This window comes from Canis lupus (assembly GCF_048164855.1).
Source record: "Canis lupus baileyi chromosome 16 unlocalized genomic scaffold, mCanLup2.hap1 SUPER_16_unloc_1, whole genome shotgun sequence".
Lineage (NCBI taxonomy): Eukaryota > Metazoa > Chordata > Mammalia > Carnivora > Canidae > Canis > Canis lupus.
Window position 1 is genome coordinate 573,842 of NW_027326424.1, and position 19,792 is coordinate 593,633.

Sequence of the window (19,792 nt, forward strand, 5' to 3'; positions counted from 1 at the left end):
AGAAAGAAAGAAAGAAAGAAAGAAAGAAAGAAAGAAAGAAAGAAGGAAAGAAAAGAAAGAAAAGAAAGAAAGAAAGAAAGGAAAGGAAAGAATCTGACTTTCATTATAGTTATATGGGCAACACAAGAAAGAATATGGGGGAATCAGTTGATAAAAATCAATGAATTCATTGAAAAACATTCACTGAGTGCCATGTCCAATACATGTCAACACTGTACTAAGTACTGGGGGTACAAAGAATAAGACAGGGACTGTCCCCAAGAAACTTTCATACTGGAAGGAGAAAGATGTTGACAGGAAAACACACGGGAGCCGTGTGGGCATCCATGCAGCAGGGTAACAAGGTAGGGGGTTGACAAAGTAGGGAACAGGTTGTGGGATAGAAAAGACTCTTAATGGATGAAGCAACAGCTTGTTTGTGTTGAGTTTGTGTGCATCTTAAATAACAGAAAAAGGTAATTAAAGAACCAGAGCTAGCCAGTATTGATAATAAATTAATACTCATGTCATGGGACTTGAATACAGCTTCGAAAACTAATTCACAGTTCCTTCTGAAAGATTATCACGATACAGTAAGTGTGTACTGGGGGTTAGGCTCCTTTTTTGTTTGAGGTCAAATTTTTCTAATAGACAAAGCTAGTCTGCTTTAGGAAATCTCTGCCATAGTGAAATATAAACTTCATTGCATTTCTTTCCAAAGGCAAGTTGCCAAGGGAAGATGCCACCCTTTGAATTAGTCATGTTACCTGTGTGACATGTTACCAAGGTGTTTATAAGTTGAAACAATATTTTCTCTGGCATTAAAGAAGTCTGTAAAATGTATAGGCCCTAGCTGAGGTGGATTTATTTTGAACTGACCAAAGCTTTAACCTCAGGGCTCCTCACTTCCATAGGCCCCTTCCAAGGTCTTGAGAGGAGTCCTAGCAATTTTTATATTCATAATGTTGCATGTTTTTATTAGACAGGATTTCCCAAAGTAGATGAGGTTCAGGCCCCACAAGACCTTGATTGACCCTGGGTTTCAGGTAATTATAACTCAGTAAGCTTCTTGAATGAAGCCTCTAAGTTATTGATAAATACCGACTGAACAAGTTAGCAGTGTGGTAAAGTCTATTTTGAATCTGAAATCCACCTCAAAGACATGCCAAGAGCTTATTAATGAGGTACCACCTTTGGAGGTTTTTGTTTTCTTTGGCTTTAATAAGGTACCACTTTTTGAATGGTAGTAATAATCATATCTCTTTCAGATAAAATCAGGAATGAAATAGATTATGGAAAACCAGCAGTGGTTGATAATCCAAAATGTTAAGTATACTTTTCTTCTTTTCTGACTTTAAAGTGCTTCTTCTTCATTCACCTACACAGGTCCAGACTGATGGATTGTTTTTAAAAATTCTTTTAGTCACTTCACTGGTTCTAACAATACAAGCTCCATGATTTTAGAAACTGAAAGACTCTACCATGTAGAAGGGCTATATCTTATGCAAGTAGAGTACATTGACATGCTGGCTTGTCTGTGGTACCTCAGTGTTGTGCTAAGAACATAAGCACTAAGAGAGAATAAGGAAATTCTAAGCCTTATCCCTATTGAATTATTTACCTCACTGTTGAGAATACCAATGAGGCAGGTGTGGCCATACTATGAAGGCAAATTGAGCTGCAGTCACAGAGACACCCTAATGCTTCCCCAGTCATCCAGCATTGGTTTCCTTTAGATAGCCGTGTGCACACACAAGTTTATACACTTCAGGGTATTGTCATCACTTTTTGGTATGTACTGGAAATCCTGGCAGCTTCTTGTTCAGATTCAGAAAGGCATAAACATTAAGGGTGAAAATAATAACTCAGTCTGTCCTTTGGGAGGACTCAGGGTGGCTGTTTTATTATTTTCTATTAGTAATAGTTCAAAAGGTTTGAGACAGTCATACCCAGCAACCACTATACTTTCCTTCTCCCAACTGCATCTTATTCTTCCCATGCATGTTATTAACGATACGTATCTTCTTTCTCTCGGAACCATAGCAGTTCCTCCTCTGCCCCATAATATTTCTTTAATACCTACCTCTATTAGGTGCTTACTGTGTTCCAGGCACTATACTAAGGACTTTTATGTATTGTACAAGCAAGATAGTGTGACCAAAACTCTTAGATAGTGCCTGCCACATGGAAAATACTCAATACATGCTCCCTCACACTGTATCTCATTTTCGTTTTTCCAACAGCTCTTGTGATGTAGATATTGTTATCCCCACTTTGGGGACAAGGAAATTGAAACACAGAGACATTGGGTAACTTGCCTAGGTTCACATTGTTGATAAGTGGCAAAACCACTTACAAGATTTGCAAGTAATACAGCTCCGCTTTCCCTTGTACTAGGAGCTAAATGATGACTATTTGGCTTTTGGTGCATTGTCTCTTGGAGTTGGTTTCTAACTGGAATAAGAGCTTTAGAGCAGAGAACTCCTTTTCCCTAAGACAATCCCATGCTTCTGGAGCTCCTGGCCATGCCACCTATGGGTATCCCCAGGCTTTCTGCTCACTGCCCCAGGGCAAATGTAACACCATTACTACTAGGCACCTACTCTATGCTCAGCCTTATGCAAGATGCTTTGCATATGGTCTTTCATTTAATCCTCAAATCGCCTTATGAGGTAAATGGTACTAAGACTCAGAGATGTTTGTTATTCAAGTCACTTCACCAGGAAGTGACAGCCAGAATTCAAGCCTAGGTCTGCCTGCTTCCAAGGGCGCTTGCTTCTTCTGCTGTTCCTCACTGCCAGGAACTCTTCTTTAAAACTATTCTCAGAACTTTGATTAAGATATAGGCTTACCATTACAGATTCTTTACATTTGGCCCCTCCCCTACCCCTGAGAAAGAATTTATGTGATAAAGTTAGTTAGAAGTCTTATATTGAGGAGCTTCACGTGGGGAGTCACATTCTCGTGGCTCATGGACATATGTAGATGAATAAAGGAAAGGGGTTATCCATCCCCAAGTACTTCAAACATACTGGAACAGGGTCTAGGTCACTCTACTTATTTCTTCGACTGTCTTCCTTCCAGGAGCCAGTTTTCCCTGCCTGTCTTGGGATTCTAGGATAGATAGTTTGGAGTTTGTCCTATTTTAAATTTATTTTCACTGCCTACTTTGGATAGTTTTTCAGCTAAAGCTGTTAGGATTTCAGTACATTCAGGACAGTGAAGACATGCTTCAGTCCTCAATTCTTCTGTCTCCTTAGTTAATAGAAAGGAAACATAGTCCATCTATCTGGACCCGTATAGAAGAATTTGGAGAAAAAAATAAAAACAGGTAAGACGTGTTCCCTTATTTTGTGAGCTACCTTTAATCCGTCCCATTGTTCTACAGCAAAAAGCTTTTGCAAAAATGCAAGAGTTTTCCTCTTCAAATAAGGTATAGTTTTCAAAAAAATCATTTAGAATAATATCTCTTCAACTTTGATGACAAGACAGCCTTTAAAGCTAATAAAAACTGTTGTTTTATTTTACTTCCATAAAGATAACCCTGTGAATGTCAAAAAGCCAGTGGACTAGGGGTCAGCACATCTTTTATCTGCAAAATGAAGGAATTGAACCGAAAGGAAAATGATCTCTAGTGTGATGTCCTCAGTGAATCTAAACCACTCGTATTGTGGTTTGTAGAAAAGCAGTTGCTATGGAGTACTCCACCTGTAAACTTTTGGGTCAGTTCTCATTCTGTCCTTCCTCCAGGCACAGCCTTCATGAGGAAAAGATAGCGCTAAAGACAGGAGGAGGAACAAGGATAATTTAGAGTGGCCCCATATTTTGGTTTCACTAGTGATAAATGCAGGATGTTAACCTCAGTAGGACAAGGGCTGACTGGTTAAGAGGAAACACTGAGCTGATGGGTACAAGACCATGGGTGAACACTCAGGAAAGAGTGGACGGTTAGAGAACTGAGATAATTTGGGGGAAGGATAACAAACTGTTAAAACAAATAGTTTTGGCTACATAATGGTTTATAGTCATTGTTTTAAAACGCACGGAGGGAAGGATGCAGAGGTGGAGGAGCTCACAAGCACATAGCCCATCAGTGAGCTTATAGATTTTAATGCCAATTGTTTTTTAAAAGCAAAGGATAGGGCAGCCCCGGTGTCTCAGGGGTTTAGCGCTGCCTTCAGCCCAGGGCGTGATCCTGGAGACCCGTGATTGAGTCCCACATCGGGCTCCCTGCATGAAGCCTGCTTCTCCCTCTGCCTCTGTCTCTGCCTCTCTCTCTCTCTCTGTGTGTGTCTCTCATGAATAAATAAATAAAATATTTTTAAAAATAAAATAAAAATAAAAGCAAAGGACATTCAACATCTCAAAGTAGAGGAACTGTGCTTAACCAGACATGTGACACTCATATTCTTCCTCTTCATTATCTTGCTGAATAATAACTAGCATTACAAATCCAATACATTAATGGTACTGAAAAAAATCTAGAAGAATGGGAATAGGAAGAATAGGGGAGTTTCCAAGGCAAGAACAAAAATGTATGGCTCCCCCCACCAAAAAGTCTGTCTCCCAACCTCACTACCACTGGCTCCCTCTGACCTCAGTTGTAGAAGAGTCCAAGTCTTTTCTTTTCTCCACCTACCAACATATTTGGTGTTCTACCACCCAGTGCTCTATTTTTTTTTTAAATTTTTCTTAAATTTTTATTTATTTATGATAGTCACAGAGAGAGAGAGAGAGAGAGAGAGAGAGAGAGGCAGAGACACAGGCAGAGGGAGAAGCAGGCTCCATGCACCGGGAGCCCGATGTGGGATTCGATCCCGGATCTCCATGATCACGCCCTGGGCCAAAGGCAGGCACTAAACCGCTGCTCCACCCAGGGATCCCCAGTTCTTTATTTTTAATTGAGATATAATCCACATAATAGACTATGCAACATTGTAAAGTATACAGTCCAGTGGTATACTTCGATAGACAACAGCCACCCTAATTCCAGGACAGTTTCATCACCCTCCAAAATAAATACCGTACCCATCAGCTGTGACCACCCCCTTCTTCCCTCCTCCCAGGCAACAACTAATTCCCCTTCTGTATCCTAGATTTGCCTCTTCTGGACATTTCATACAAATGAGTGTCTAGCTTCTTTCACATAACTGTTAGCTTCAAAGTTTTTCCATGTTGTAGCATATATACCAGCACTTCATTCTTTTTGAAGGCTGTATAATATTCCCTTACATAGACCCATCACCTTTTGTTCATCTGTTCCTCAGTTATTGGACTTTTCAGTTGTTTCCACTTCTGACTATTATTAATAATGCTGCTATGAGTATTCACATACATGGTTTTGTGTGGACATATGTTTTTAATTCTCTTGGGTACATACCTAGGAGTGGAATTGCTGAGTCACGTAGTAACTCTATGTCTAACCCTTTTGAGGAACTGCCAAACTGTGTTCCACACGTAACTATGCCATTTTATGTTCTCACCAATGTATGAAGATTCCACTTTCCCCATAATCTTGCTACCGCTTATCATTCTCCATCTGATTATAGCCATCTTAGTGAGTATAAAGTAGTATCTTATTATAGCTTTGATTTGTATTTCCCTAATGACTTAAGACATTGAACATCTTTTCATGTGCTTATTGGCCATTTGTGTATTTTCTTTGGAGAAATGTCTCTCTGAATCCTTTGCCCATTTAAAAGTTCAATTATTAGTCTTTTTATTGAGTTGTAAGAGTTCTTTATGTGTTCTGGATATTCTGGATACTAGACTTTTATCAGACATATGATTTGCAAATATTTTCTCCCATTCTGTGAGTGGTCTTTTACTTTCTTGATAATGTCCTTTGAAGCACAAAAATCTGTTTAATTTTTTAAAGTCCAATTTGTCTATTTTTCCTTTTATTATTTGTGCTTTTGGTGGCATGTCTAAGAAACTCTTGCCTAATCCAAGGTCATAAAGATTTCTAAGAGTTTTTATAGCTTGAGCACTTCCATTTAGGTTAATCCATTTTGAGTTAATTTTTATATATAGAATGAAGTGTAGGAATCCTTATTTTGTATATGAATATATAGTTGTCCCAGCTCCATTCGAAAAGACTAGTCTTCCCACTTTGAATTGCTTTGGCACTCTTGTTGAAAATCAGTCAACTATAAATGTGAGGATTTATTCCTGGACTGTCAGTTCTGTTCCATTGGTTTATATGTCTATCCTTTTTTTTTAAAATCTTCAGCCTCAGTTTATTCACTTTTAATTTACAGAACATCAGAGATTTACATTGTTTTCCAGTGTTAGCATTTTTATTTTTATTTTTTTAAATAATAAATTTACTTTTTATTGGTGTTCAATTTGCCAACATACAGAATAACACCCAGTGCTCATCCCGTCAAGTGCTCCACTCAGTGCCCATCACCCATTCACCCCCACCCCCCGCCCTCCTCCCCTTCCACCACCCCTAGTTTGTTTCCCAGAGTTAGGAGTCTTCATGTTCTGTCTCCCTTTCTGATATTTCCTACCCATTTCTTCTCCCTTCCCTTCTATTCCCTTTCACTATTATTTATATTCCCCAAATGAATGACACCATATAATGTTTGTCCTTCTCTGATTATATATGTCTATCCTTATGCCAGTGCCACACTACGATTACTGTAGCTTTGAATTGGGTTTTGAAAGCAGAGCATGTGAATCTTCCCACTTTTTTGTTCTTTATCTAGATTTTTCTTGGCTATTCTGGGTCCCTTGAATTGATATAAGAATTTTAGAATTAGCCTGGAAACAAGTCAGCTGTGATCTTGATAAGGGTTGTGCTGAAGCCATAGTTCAATTTGGGGCATAGTGCCATTTTAACAATATTTTCTTCTGGTCCATGACCATGGCATTTTTTCCATTTATTTCAATCTTCTTTAATTTCAACAATGTTTTGTAGCTTTCAGTGTATGGATCTTATACTTTTTGGTTACATTTTTTCCTAAGTATTTTATTCTTTTTAATATTGTTATACATGGAAATTTTTTCTTAATATCATTTTGGATTACTCATTGCTAATACATAGAAATACATCTAACTTTTATATATTGATCTTGTTTCCTGCAACCTTGCTGAACCCATTTGTTAGTGCTAAGGTTTTTTTCTACATTCCTAGGAATATGTCTTGTGGTCTTCTAGTTTCTCAGGAATATGTTGGAGCATTTCAAACTCTCTGTGGATATCTCATTTCTCAGCTTTTTCTTTTAAACTTTTAGATTAGGGTTTTTGTTGTTGTTGTTGTTGTTGTTTTTTGTTTTTTTGTTTTTTTTTGTCCCAACTGTTATCCATTGCCTTACACAGCTGCCAGTTTAAAACATTTACCTGTAAGTGTTTTTAAAAATGCTCCTGGGGATATCTAGGTGACTAAGCGGTTGGGTGTCTGCCTTCCTCTCTAGGCATGATCCTGGAGTTCTGGGATCCAGTCTCACATCCAGCTCCCCATAGGGAGCCCACTTCTCCCTCTGCCTATGTCTCTGCCTCTCTCTGTCTCCCTTTGCCTGTGTCTCTGCCTCTCTCTCTCTGTCTGTGTGTCTTTCTCATGAATAAATAAATAAATAAATAATGATATTTTTAAAATGCCCCTTGAGAAGAAGAGGCTTCTAGCATTGTGCAGTTCTCAGTGAGGTCAAGGACAAGGTTCTCAATTGAGGTCTTCCAGGAAACTCACTAGACAGGTAAAACAATGACAGTTCTTTGGGAAGGAGGCTTTAAGGAACTCCAGCTCCATTTTGCTCCCCTGGGATGTGGGCTATTTTTCAAGGCTACCATCAGGATACAGAGCAGAGGTCTAGAACTAGTTAAAACAACAGATCTCACTGTTCTTATAGAAATTAATACATTTTCCCTTAATAAATGCTCTCTGGGTTGCTGTAGACCCATTGGTTAAATTTTCCAAAATGATTAAAACATTGATTCTATGTTTGCCAGTGTTTGTCATTGTCGTTGCTTTTATGGAGGGATGAAGTTTCAAATGTCCTCACTTTCCCGTTTTCACTGATTCGCCTATAACATGGTTTAAAATACCTAAAGTCTCAATGACCATCAGCTAATTAAATACTTCATCATGGGAGTCGATTAGAGAAAAGGAATAAAAATAGAAAATGTAATTCTCAGAGGAGCTCTCCCAGGTGGAGAGATGAAGTTCAACATGAATACAGTTTCTATATTTAGCGCTCTCAAAGTTTATGGTAACAGCTGTTTTATAAACCCCCTTTTCTTCATGTGAGTTACACACAGGCTTTGGAGTCAGAACTCAGTTCAAATTCCAGCTCTGCTTCTGACTGGCTTGACAAACTCGGACAAATTATGTAACCTCTCTGTACCTCAGTTTCCTCATTTGTAAAATGAGGTGATGATAGTATCTATCACATAAGGTTATTATAAGGATTAAATGTGAAATGCTGATCACAGATGCCTTACAGCCCAATAATAGTATTGGTTATGAAGATTATCTATCTAATACTTGGTAAAAGTATAGTTAATGATTCTTGAGTAGAGTCAACCTCAAGGCAGATTGTCTTTTCTTTTCTTCCTATTTCTTTTACCTTTTTTCATTTTAAAGAGTTGGGAAGAAGGTCTGTTCAGCATTTTGGAATAAAAGCTTGTGTCAAAAAGATGACAAGATGTCCTTTATTCAACAAACATTAAATAGTCAATAACAAGCACTATACTATGTCAGGCACAGGGACAACATGACAATAAAGTATGGTCCCTGCCCTCCAGGAGCCGAGAATCCAGGAGATTGATAAGGAAACAGGTGATACATGCCATGACAAAGGCTGTAATGCAAGAATACACACAGGCTATGTGGTGGGAATATAGCTTTCACCGGCTGCTCATAGATTTAGCCCTTCTTGTTTGGCTCCAAAACTGAAGAATTGGTTATCATTTTGTCTTTAACTGGGTGGTTTAAACTGTAGGATTTTTAAACTTTCTAGAGATAAAAGAAAAGCACTTTGAATTATGGAGGACACTAGAAATAGTATTTCCTACAGAAATTACTTCCTACTGGTATAGTCACTTCTGAGGTTTTCAACCTGAAATGTTCTTTGGCATATTTTTTCTTTGCCATCCACTTAAAAAATTTTTTTTCTCTTTCTCTTCCTGCTTTATCATTCAGAGACCTGGGTAGTGCCCAAAGGAAGAATGTTTTACAGATTCTAAGGGTGATTTTATAGGCAAAGGCAGAAAATGATTGCTTTTAAACTTCAAGTTCCATACCAAAAAAAAGAACATAAATTTTCATCTAGTTACTTAAAATGCAGATAATTTTAATTCCATTGCTTTTTTCAGAATTCTCAGTCATAACCCTCTGACAACTGTTGAAGATTCATATCTTTTTAAATTGCCAGCATTAAAATATTTGTAAGTATTACAACAATCTCATGGCTCATGAGATGATTTCTGCTCTTTTTTACTTTTGTCAAAGATTAAATCTTTTGCATTTTGAATAAAAAGTCATAATTTAAATTTTAGCTGGGTTATTGCAATAAGAATTATTGGCAAAGAAAGAATGTATATGGACAAGACAGCCTGTAGTAGAAGAGAGCAGTATTGAAGAACACATAGAGATATGGAACATGCAGGTGTATAGCGAAATATTTACCACATATGTAGAAATATCATTTATCTCAAAAAGCAAACTGGAATAAGGTATACCTTATTTAAAACAAAAGACTAATCAAGAAAGGTGGATGCAACTGAGAATGAGTAGAAAAAGGGTAAAAAGAGATTGTACTGTTTAGCACCAAGGTGATTATGTTCGTGATGCACATAAATTTTAATTTCTTCAATAAGAATGCTCTGAAATTATCTTCCATAGCAAGTAAACTCTTGAGCTAGCTTGACAGAGAAGCCAGAATTTAAATAATCACATACTATTAAGTACCTTTTTGTACTTGGTGTGAAATTTTAGTCTTTGGTATCATGCATGTTTGGGCGTTCTCTTTCAGAGACATGGGAACAACACAGGTGTCACTTTCAACAATTGAGAGCATTCTCATGATGACCCTGGAATTGGAAAAACTGTAAGTTGATTTTTCTTATGTTTATTATCACTTCGTTGTGTATTTAGGTTTGTTTTATTTATAAGACAGCTTTATTGAGGCATAATTTTCAGTTAATATGTACTCTTTTTAAGTATGCAGTTTTTAATGAGCTTTGGTAAATATATAGTTGTGTAACCACCACCATGTTTGAGATACAGAACATTTCTGTTTGTAGTTAATCCCCTGTTGTCACTATCAGCCCCTGACAGCCATCAACCTCATTTTTGTCCCTATAGTATTTTTTCCACCATGTCTTTTTTTTTTAAGATTTTATTTATTTATTCATGAGAGACAAAGAGAGAGAGAGAGAGAGGTCAGAGGGAGAAACAGGCTCCATACAAGGATTCTGAGCTGGGACTTGATCGCGGGACTCCGGGATCACTCCCTGAGTCAAAGGGAGACGCTCAACTGCTGAGCCACCCAGGCGCCCCTCTACCGTGTCTTATGAATGAAATCATACAGTATGCAGTCTTGTGTGATTGGCTCCTTTGACTCAGCATAATCCTTTTGAGATTCATCCATGTGATTGCATCAACCCGTAATTCACTCCTTTTTATTACTGAGTAGTGTTACAGTTGTGTGGATATATCAGTTTGTTTATGCATTCATCACTTAATGGACATTTGAGTTGTTCTGATTTTCCTTTTGGCTATGATGAATAAAGCTGCTAGAAGCAGTCACGTGCAGGCCTTTGTGTGAGCATATGCTTTCATTCTGGGGGAGGTGAAATACTTAATGGTAGGATTACTACATCATGTGCTAAGTGTATATTTAACTTTTTAAGAAAATGCTTCCTAGGGGTGCCTGGGGGGTTAGTCAGTTAAGTGTCCAACTGTTGATTGTTGATTTTGGCTTAGGTCATAATCTCAGGGTTGTGAGATCAAGCCCCCAGTGGGGCTCCATGCTGAACGTGGAGCATGCTTAAGATTCTTTCTCTCCCTTTCTCTCTGCCCCTCCTCCCCACCCCACTCATACACATGTGCTTGCTGTCTCTCTCTCAAAAAAAACAAAAACAAAAACAAAAAACCTGCTTACCTCTTTTCTAAAGTGAATGTAGGGCAGCCCCCGTGGCTCAGCAGTTTAGCGCCACCTTCCGACCAGGGCGTGATCCTGGAGACCCAGGATCTAGTCCTATGTCGGGTTCCCTGCATGGAGCCAGCTTCTCCCTCTACCTGTTTCTCTGCCTCTCTCTCCCTCCCTCAGTGTCTCTCATAATAAATGAATAAAAGCTTTAAAAAAAATAAAGTGGATGTACCATTTTGCATTCCAAGCGGCAGTGTATGACATCTTTATATTTCAGTTAAAAAAATTTTTCAAACTTTGTATCTTTTTTTAAAATTTTATTTATGATAGTCACAGAGAGAGAGAGAGAGAGAGAGAGGCAGAGACATAGGCAGAGGGAGAAGCAGGCTCCATGCACCGGGAGCCCGACGTGGGATTCGATCCCGGGTCTCCAGGATCGCGCCCTGGGCCAAAGGCAGGCGCTAAACCGCTGCGCCACCCAGGGATCCCTAGACTTTGTATCTTTAATTTGCATTTCTCTAATAGCTCATGATGTTGAGTGTCTATTCATGTACCAATATCTTTTTAAATGATGTGTCTATTGAAATCTCTTTTCCTTTTATTTTTTTCTTAAAGATTTATTTATCTCAGACAGAGAGAGAGAGAGACCAAATGTGGTGGGGGGTGGGGGGTATAGGCAGTCAGAGAGGGAGAGAGAGAATCTCAGATTCCTCACCAAGCTTGGAGCCTGATTTGGGGCTCAATCCCACAACCCTGAGACCATAACCTGAGCCAAAATCAAGAGTCAGACACGCAGCCAACTGAGCCACCCTGGTGCCTCCAAATCCATCATTCAGTTGGATACATACTATTGAGTTTTAAGAGTATATTATATATTCTGGAAAAAGTCTTTTCTCTCAGGTGTTTAGCAAATTTCTCCCAGGCTGTGGCTTGTCTTCATTCTGTTCTATCTCTGAAGACCAGAATTTTTAATTTTTAAATTTTGATGAACTCACCCATTTCACCCATCATTCCACCCCTTGTCCCCTCTGGGGACAACTATAGTTTGTTCCCTATAATAAATGTCTGTTTCTTGACTCTCTCTCTCCCCTTTGCTCATTTTTTTTGTTTGTTTCTTAAATTCCACATATAAGTGAAATCACCTGGTATTTGTCTTTCACTGACTGACTTACTTTGCTTAGCATTGTACTCTAATGTTGTTGCAGGTGGCAGGATTTCGTTTTTTTATGGCTGAATAATATCCCATTGTTTATATATACCACCTATATTTTATCCATCCACCTACCAATGGACTGGTAGGCTGCTTTCCATAACTTGGCTATGGTAAATAATGCTACATAGACGTGCATGTATCCCTTTGAATTAGTGTTTTTGTAATTTTTGGTTAAATACCCAGAAGTGCAATTACTGGATCATACGGTAGTTTTATTTTTAATTTTTTGAGGAACCTCCATACCATTTTCCTCAGTGGCTGTACCAGTTTGCATTCCCGCCAGCAGAGCATAAGTTATTATGTCTCCATATCCTCACTAAAATTTGTTGTTTCTTGTGTTTTTTATTTTAGCCATTCTGACAGGTGTGAAGTGATATCTCATTGTGGTTTTTATTTGCACTTCCCTGATGATACTGAGCATTTTTTCATGTGTCTGTTGGCCATATGCATGTCTTCTTTTTTTTTTAAGATTTTATTTATTTATTTGAGAGAGAGAGAAAGAACATGAGCAGGAGGAGGGGCAGAGGAAGAGGGAGAGAGAGAGAATCCCAAGCAGATTCCCCTCTGAGTACCTAGCCTTACTCAGGGCTCGATCCCAGGACCCTGAGATCATGACCTAAGCTTAAGGCAGACATTTAACCAACTGAGCCACCCAGGCACCCCTGTGCATCTTCTTTGGAGAAATGTCTGTGTCTTCCAGTTTTTAAGTGGATTATTTGGGGGTTTTTGGTGTTGATCTGTAGACATTCTTTATATATTTTAGATACTAAACCTATATTGAATATGTCACTTGCAAATATCTTCTCCTATTTGATAGGTAGTCTTTATTATTTTTTTTTTTTTGGTTGTTTCCTTTACTATACAGAAACTTCATATATTGTTTGATATTGTGAAACATTGTTTAGAATTTTGCATCTGTGTTCATGAGAGATATTGGTATTTATTTATTTATTTATTTATTTATTTATTTATTTATTTATTTATTTATTTATTTATTTATTTATTTATTTATTTATGATAGTCACCCAGAGAGAGAGAGAGAGAGAGAGAGGCAGAGACACAGGCAGAGGGAGAAGCAGGCTCCATGCACCGGGCCTTGGGCTAAAGGCAGGCGCCAAACCGCTGCGCCACCCAGGGATCCCGGTCTATTGTTTTCTTTTCTTGTACTGTCTTTGCCTACTTATGATAAGGGAAAAGCTGGCCTTAAAAATGAGTGGGGAAATATTCTTTTCTCTTCAACTTTCTGGTAGAGTTTGTGTAGAATTGGCATTATTTCTTCCTTAAATGTTTGGTAGAATCACTCATGAAGCCCTGTGGATTTGAAGCTTTCTTTGTGAGAAAGTTGCAAATTACACACTCTATTTCTTTAATAGTGATATTTAAGTTACATATTTATTTTTGAGTAGTTTACATCTTTTATGATCTGTTCATTTCACCTTGAATTGATTGACAAATTATTTTATAATATTCCCTTCTTATCCTTTTAATATCTGTAGGGATGCCTGGGTGGCTCAGTGGTTGAGCATCTCCCTTTGGCTCAGCTCATGACCTCGGGATTCTGGGATTGAATCCCACATGAGGCTCCCTGCAGGGAGCCTGCTTCTCCCTCTGCCTCTGCCTCTGCCTCTCTCTGTGTCTCTCATGAATAAATAAAAATAAAATCTTTAAAAAAAAAAAAAAAGAAAAGAAACAAGGGACATGTCACCCCCTGTTTTTTTTTAAAGATTTTATTTATTCATGAGAGACACAGAGAGAGAGAGGGGAGACAGAGGCAGAGACACAGGCAGAGGGAGAAGCAGTCTCCATGCTGGGAGCCTGATGTGGGACTTGATCCCGGGACTCCAGGATCAGGCTTTGGGCCGATGGCAGGCGCTAAACTGCTGAGCCACCCAGGGATCCCTGACCCCTCTCATTTCTGATACTGATAATTTATGTCTTCTCTTGTCTTGTCTTAATCAGTCTGCCTAGAGGTTTATCAGTTTTATTTATCTTCTCCAAAAACTGTCTTTTGGGGCACCTGCGTGGCTCAGTGGTTGAGCATCTGCTTTTGGCTCAGGTCGTGATCCTGGAGTCCTAGAATCGAGTCCCTTTTCAAGCTCCCCACAGGGAGCCTGCTTCTCCCTCTACCTATGTCTCTGCCCCTCTCTCTGTATCTCTCATGAATAAATAATTACAATTTTTAAAAATAAATAAATAAAAACTGTCTTTTCATTTCACTGGCCTCTCTATTTTTGTTTTCCGTTTTCTTTATTTGTGCCTTGATCTCTATTATGCTATTTCTTCTCCTTATTCAATGATTAATTTTCTTTTCTTTTTTTAATTTCTTAAAAGTGGATACTGGGGAAGCTGAACACCGCATTAGCAACATCCCATATGTTGACATGGTTTCAGTTTTAGTACAAAATAGCTCTTAATTTCTCTTTTGATTTCTTTGACTGGCAGGGTTACTTAGAAGTATGTTGTTTAGTTTCTAAATAATTTGGAGATTTTTCAAATCTGTTCATTTCTAATTTAATTCCATTGTAGTCACAGAACATATGTTGAATGACTTAAATCCTTTTAAACTTATTGAGGCTTGTGTTATACCCATGAATTCTGGTATTAGATGAGCCTATGATCTATTTTGGTAACTATTATGTATCTACTTGAAAAAAATGAGTACTCTGATTTTGGGTGGAGCATTCTATATTGTCAGTTAGGTCAAGTATGTAGATAGTGTTATTCAAGTCTGCTATATCTTTACTGATTTTCTATATATTTTTCTGTCAATTATTTAGAAAGCAATATTGAAATTTCCAACTATAATTGTGTATTTATTTGTCTCTCTTTGCCATTCTCCTTCATATATTTTGAAGTTCTGTTATCAGATGCATAAATTTTTAGGTTATGTCTTTTTTATTAGTTGATATTCCTATAATGATGGAATAACCTCCTTTATCCTTGGTAATATTTTTTTACTTTGAAATGCACTTTGTCTTACAGTAATGTAGCCACCCAAGGTTTCTTTTGATTACTGTTAGCATAGCACAATTTTTTCTATACTTTTAACCTACTTGTATATTTCTATTGCAGATGATTCTTATAGACAGCATATAGTTGGCTTTTGCTTTTTTATATTTTAATTAGGGTGATTATACCATTACACCTAATGTAATTATTAACATGACTACATTTAAAGCTACTAAACTCTCTATGTGTCCCATCTGTTCTTTGTTTTGCTATTTTTTTTCTTTTTCTTCCTACTTTTGGATGACTGAGTACACTTTTAAATTAAATTAAATTAAATTAAATTAAAAATTAAATTTTATTTGTTGGCTAGTTAATTACAACTCAGGTTTTGTTAGTTTAGCAGTAGTTTAATGGCTTGTAGTGTTCATCTTTAACTTTTCACAGTCTATCTTCAAGTAATATATGATTTCATGATTGGCATAAGAACCTTACAATATATAGTGTACTTCATTTCTCCCTTACTGGTTTGTGCTAATGTCTTCATACATTTTGCTTTACTTCTAAACAGCACACTATATTATTTTTTTGTTTAAACAATAAGTTAACTCCTTTAGGAAGTATAGTTGATGTATATTAAATTAGTTTCAGATGTACAACATAGTGATTGAAGAATTAATACCACAATAAGTGTATTACGGTATTATTAACTATATTCTCTACATTGTACTTTTCATCTGGAGACTTACTTTATAACTAGAAGTTTGTACTTCTTACGTCTTTTCACTCATTTTGACCATATCCCCGCCCTCTACTTTAACAGCCACCAGTTTGTTCTCTATATTCATGAATCTGTTTCTCTCTTCTTTTTGTTGTCAGTTTTCATTTGTTTAAGATTCTACATATAAGTGAAATCATATTGTATTCAGATATTTAAATAGTAAGAAAAACCTTATGTATTTACCTTTGGAGTTACCAGTTCTAATGTTCTTCTTCCTTTTGTGTGGATCCACATTTCTATCGCAATCATTTTCCTTCTGCTTGAAAATACTTTCTTTAGCTTTTCTACAGTGTAAATCTAATGATGACTTCTTTCAGCTTTTGTATGTCTCAGTCTTTTGTTTTGCTTTTATTTTTGAAAGATCTGGATATAGAATTCTAGTTTGATAGTTGTTGGTCCCCTCTCCGCTTCACTGCTTTAAAGATGTTGCTCTACTGAGTTCCATTAATTCCAACAAGAAATATGTTACCATTGTTATCTCTATTTCCCTATATGTTGTGTGGAGGTTTTTCCTTTGGCTTATTTTTAACATTTTCTCTTTATTGATGGCTTGAGAAGTTTGATTATGATGTGCTTTGGCATAGTTTTGTCCATATTTCTTGTGTTTAGAGTTCATTGACCTTCTTGGATTTGTGGGTTTATTAGGGTTACCTGTTTGGACAATTTGGGGGCTATTATTTTTCAAATTATATTTCTTCTCCCTTGTAGACTCTACGTATGCATATATTAGGCCACTTGAAGTTGTTGTATAACTCACTAAGTAGAGACATGGGTTTCTTAGTCTGGGATTTTTTTTTTTAAGATTTTATTTATTTGACAGAGAGTGAGAGCACAAGCAGGGGAAGCAGAGGAGAGGGAGAAGTAGGCTCTCTGCTGAGGAGCAAAACTGATGTGGAGCTCGATCTTGGGACCCGGGGATCATGACCTGAGCCGAAGGCAGACATTTAACTGATTGAGCCACCCTGGTGCCTCATCAGTCTGGTTTTCTTTAACATAAGAAATATTGTTATAACTTTTTTTATAAAGATTTTATAATTTATTTAAGAGAAAGAAGAGAGCACACGTGGGTGGGGCAGAGGAATCTCAAGCAGACTTACAGTGATCTAGGAGCCCAGTGAGGGGCTTGATCTTATGAGCCTGAGATCATGACCTGAGTTGAAACCAAAAGTCAGATGCTTAACCAACAGTGGCACCCAGGCACCCCAGTTATAGTAACTTTTTAAACATCCTTGTCTGCTAGTTGTAACACCTGTGTAGATTTTGGGTTAGTTTTGATTGATTGCTTTCTATCCTTGATGTGGGCCATATTTTAGACTTACTCAGACTCTTCTTAGAAGTCTACCCTCTTCCTGTATGCTCTTAACCCAAAGTGAGACTTTTGGGTCAGAAGGAGATACTTCTGAACTGAACTACTGATCAATGTCACCCAGTTCTTATCTCTGTCTTATTCTAGGTATATCATACCCCCTACCATCCTTACCTATTGGTTGAGCACCTCTGTCCTTCTCTTTATTTATAATATTCATGAGCAACAATTGGCCAACTGGTCCCTACTCAACCCTACCCAACCATCATATGCCACAAGAATTCCTTTATGCAGAGCCCTGTGAAGACCTTGGCCTGAATCTTCTACTCAAGTAACCCCTTTACCACTAATATAATGCTCTGTGTTTCCATTTATAGGATATTACCTAGCCGTATGTCCTGTTGTCTCTGCCAACTCAAAAATAATATTGAGGTTGTTTGCAAGACAGTCAAGCTGCATTGTGACGGTGAATGTTTGACAAATGCCACACGTTGTGGTGAGTTTGAATTGCCTCATGATATATATATAATATTTATATTTAAAGATTTTATTTATGAGAGAGAGAGAGAGAGAGAGAGGCAGAGGGAGAAGCAGGATCCATATAGGGAGCCTGATGTGGGACTTGATCCCAGGACTCCAGGATCACGCCCTAGGCTGAAGGCAGGTGCTAAACCGCTGAGCCAACCAGGAATCACCTCATGATATATTTTAAATTTTATTTATGTTTTAATTTTTATTTTTAATCAACAATGATCAATTTTTAACTAATGATGTCACTGCATTATTTTTATTCACTTACAGTTCAAACCCCTAAATTTCTTTTTTTTTTCAAAGATTTATTTGAGAGAGAGAGAGATGTGAGTCGAAGGAGGGGCAGAGGGAGAGAATCTCAAACAGATTCCCCACTGAGTGTGGAGCCCATTGCAGGGCTCAATCCCATGACCTTGAAATCATGACCTGAGCTGAAACCAAGAGTTGTATGCTTAACCCACTGAGCCACACAGGCACCCTTAAAATCCCTAAATTTATAAGAACTATTCCTTTGTTATAAGTCAGATTCTCAGTTACATTATTAAATTAATTACTCCCAAATGAAAACATATGCATCATAATTTGTAAACTAATTTCATATGTATCAGAACTCAGGTCCCCCTTGTCTTATATGACAGGTGGAGATATATTTTTGTTTATTGTTTGTTTTTACAAGTTATCAAGAGTAAAAGTGATGCTGATTTATAGATAAAGTTTATTCAGAGCCTGAGAGTTCCTGTTCCCTAACCAGAAGCTGCTGCCTTCTTATGGATACAGAGCACTCTTCTATTCTTGGACTGTCCAACTCTGAACTTTTTCTGAATCCTCAGCTTTTCTATCCAAAAACACTCAGATACTTTTAAGTATTTTTCTGTATACTATGTTTTATTGGCACTAACTTCATGACTTCCAAAATGTGCTTCTGCACCCAGATAGCTTGAATATGGTTCCCTATCAATGATCTAGGGTACATCATAAATAACACTTTGCTACCTCTGTAAATACAATGTTGCTTATTTTTCAAAACAATTTTTTACTAATTACTCCCTTATCTCTTAGAGGTGGGCAGAATAGGCATGTTTAGCCTCCTTTTACAGGTGAGGAAAAATTAGATCAGAGGTGTTAAGTACTGTTGCCTAGCACTCAAGTGTCCCGTTTAGGGCTCTCTACAAGCCCGTTGCTCCTCCTTTCTTGTGACCTTTATTACCTCCTCCTCTGACTCTCATCAACACCGCTGAAAATACTTCTAATTCTTCTGGAAATGAAACTCGGTTGGATGATACTGTGCATGTACACAAGCCATATGCTGACTTTCATGTAGTGGGAAGCTCTGGATGGTACCCTAATAACTAAAGCTAGAAATATTAGAAATGAAAGTGAAGTATATTTCTTCACATTCTGACAAAAAATTTCTTTATCCCTTCTGCATTTTAAAACCTCAAGTATTATTCCATTGATTTATCGAACATTCCACATTGGCATATCTCTCATACCTGGAAAATCTCTTAGCCTACACTCGTTCCCTGCCCAATTTAAGCAAAGAGCCAGGGTGGACTTAGTGCTTTTTTTCTGTCTAGAGCTTATGTTTTGTGTGAGCTGCAATATATGGGAGCAGGGACCAAGCATGGTAATTGATGGGTAGATGGAGAGGGCATGTCCAGATGAGGCCCTACTAGCAGTGGGTGTTTTCATGGGCATCTGTGATAGTAGCAAGAAAACAAGCACACTGAAGAGATAGAAGGAGGAAACCCCCTGCTCCCACTGCATCTGAAGCAGTACAGGACAGGGTATATGAATACCAGGAGTCACAGTAGATTTGCAGACAGTTTAGCTGAGTGTCTTCCAGACTTGGCTTTTCTTAAGTACTAGATAATTGGCCCTTGGAGACCAAGGATTATGGAATAATCCTAAATGTAGTCATTCACGTTGTGAAAGGTTCT

The 19,792-nt window shown here is 37.7% G+C and overlaps 3 protein-coding genes across 4 annotated transcripts in view; 2 read left to right on the plus strand and 1 right to left on the minus strand.

Annotated features, from left to right (window-relative positions):
• LOC140629517 (membrane-associated guanylate kinase, WW and PDZ domain-containing protein 2-like) overlaps window positions 1-3,307 on the plus strand; it is a 316,400-nt gene extending 313,093 nt beyond the window's left edge. For both annotated transcript variants that reach the window (XR_012027373.1, XR_012027364.1), the window contains one exon: window positions 3,240-3,307. The gene's annotated coding sequence lies outside the window, so the exon portion shown is untranslated. The remainder of the gene's footprint in view (window positions 1-3,239) is intronic.
• LOC140629533 (uncharacterized) overlaps window positions 1-19,792 on the minus strand; it is a 130,808-nt gene that overhangs the window by 31,205 nt on the left and 79,811 nt on the right. The gene's annotated exons all lie outside the window — the stretch shown is intronic.
• LOC140629514 (leucine-rich repeat-containing protein 37A3-like) overlaps window positions 1-19,792 on the plus strand; it is a 50,731-nt gene that overhangs the window by 26,394 nt on the left and 4,545 nt on the right. Inside the window, 3 exon segments of the mRNA XM_072819030.1 lie at window positions 9,298-9,369; window positions 9,957-10,031; window positions 17,699-17,817. Coding sequence (XP_072675131.1) covers window positions 9,298-9,369; window positions 9,957-10,031; window positions 17,699-17,817 — 266 coding nt within the window.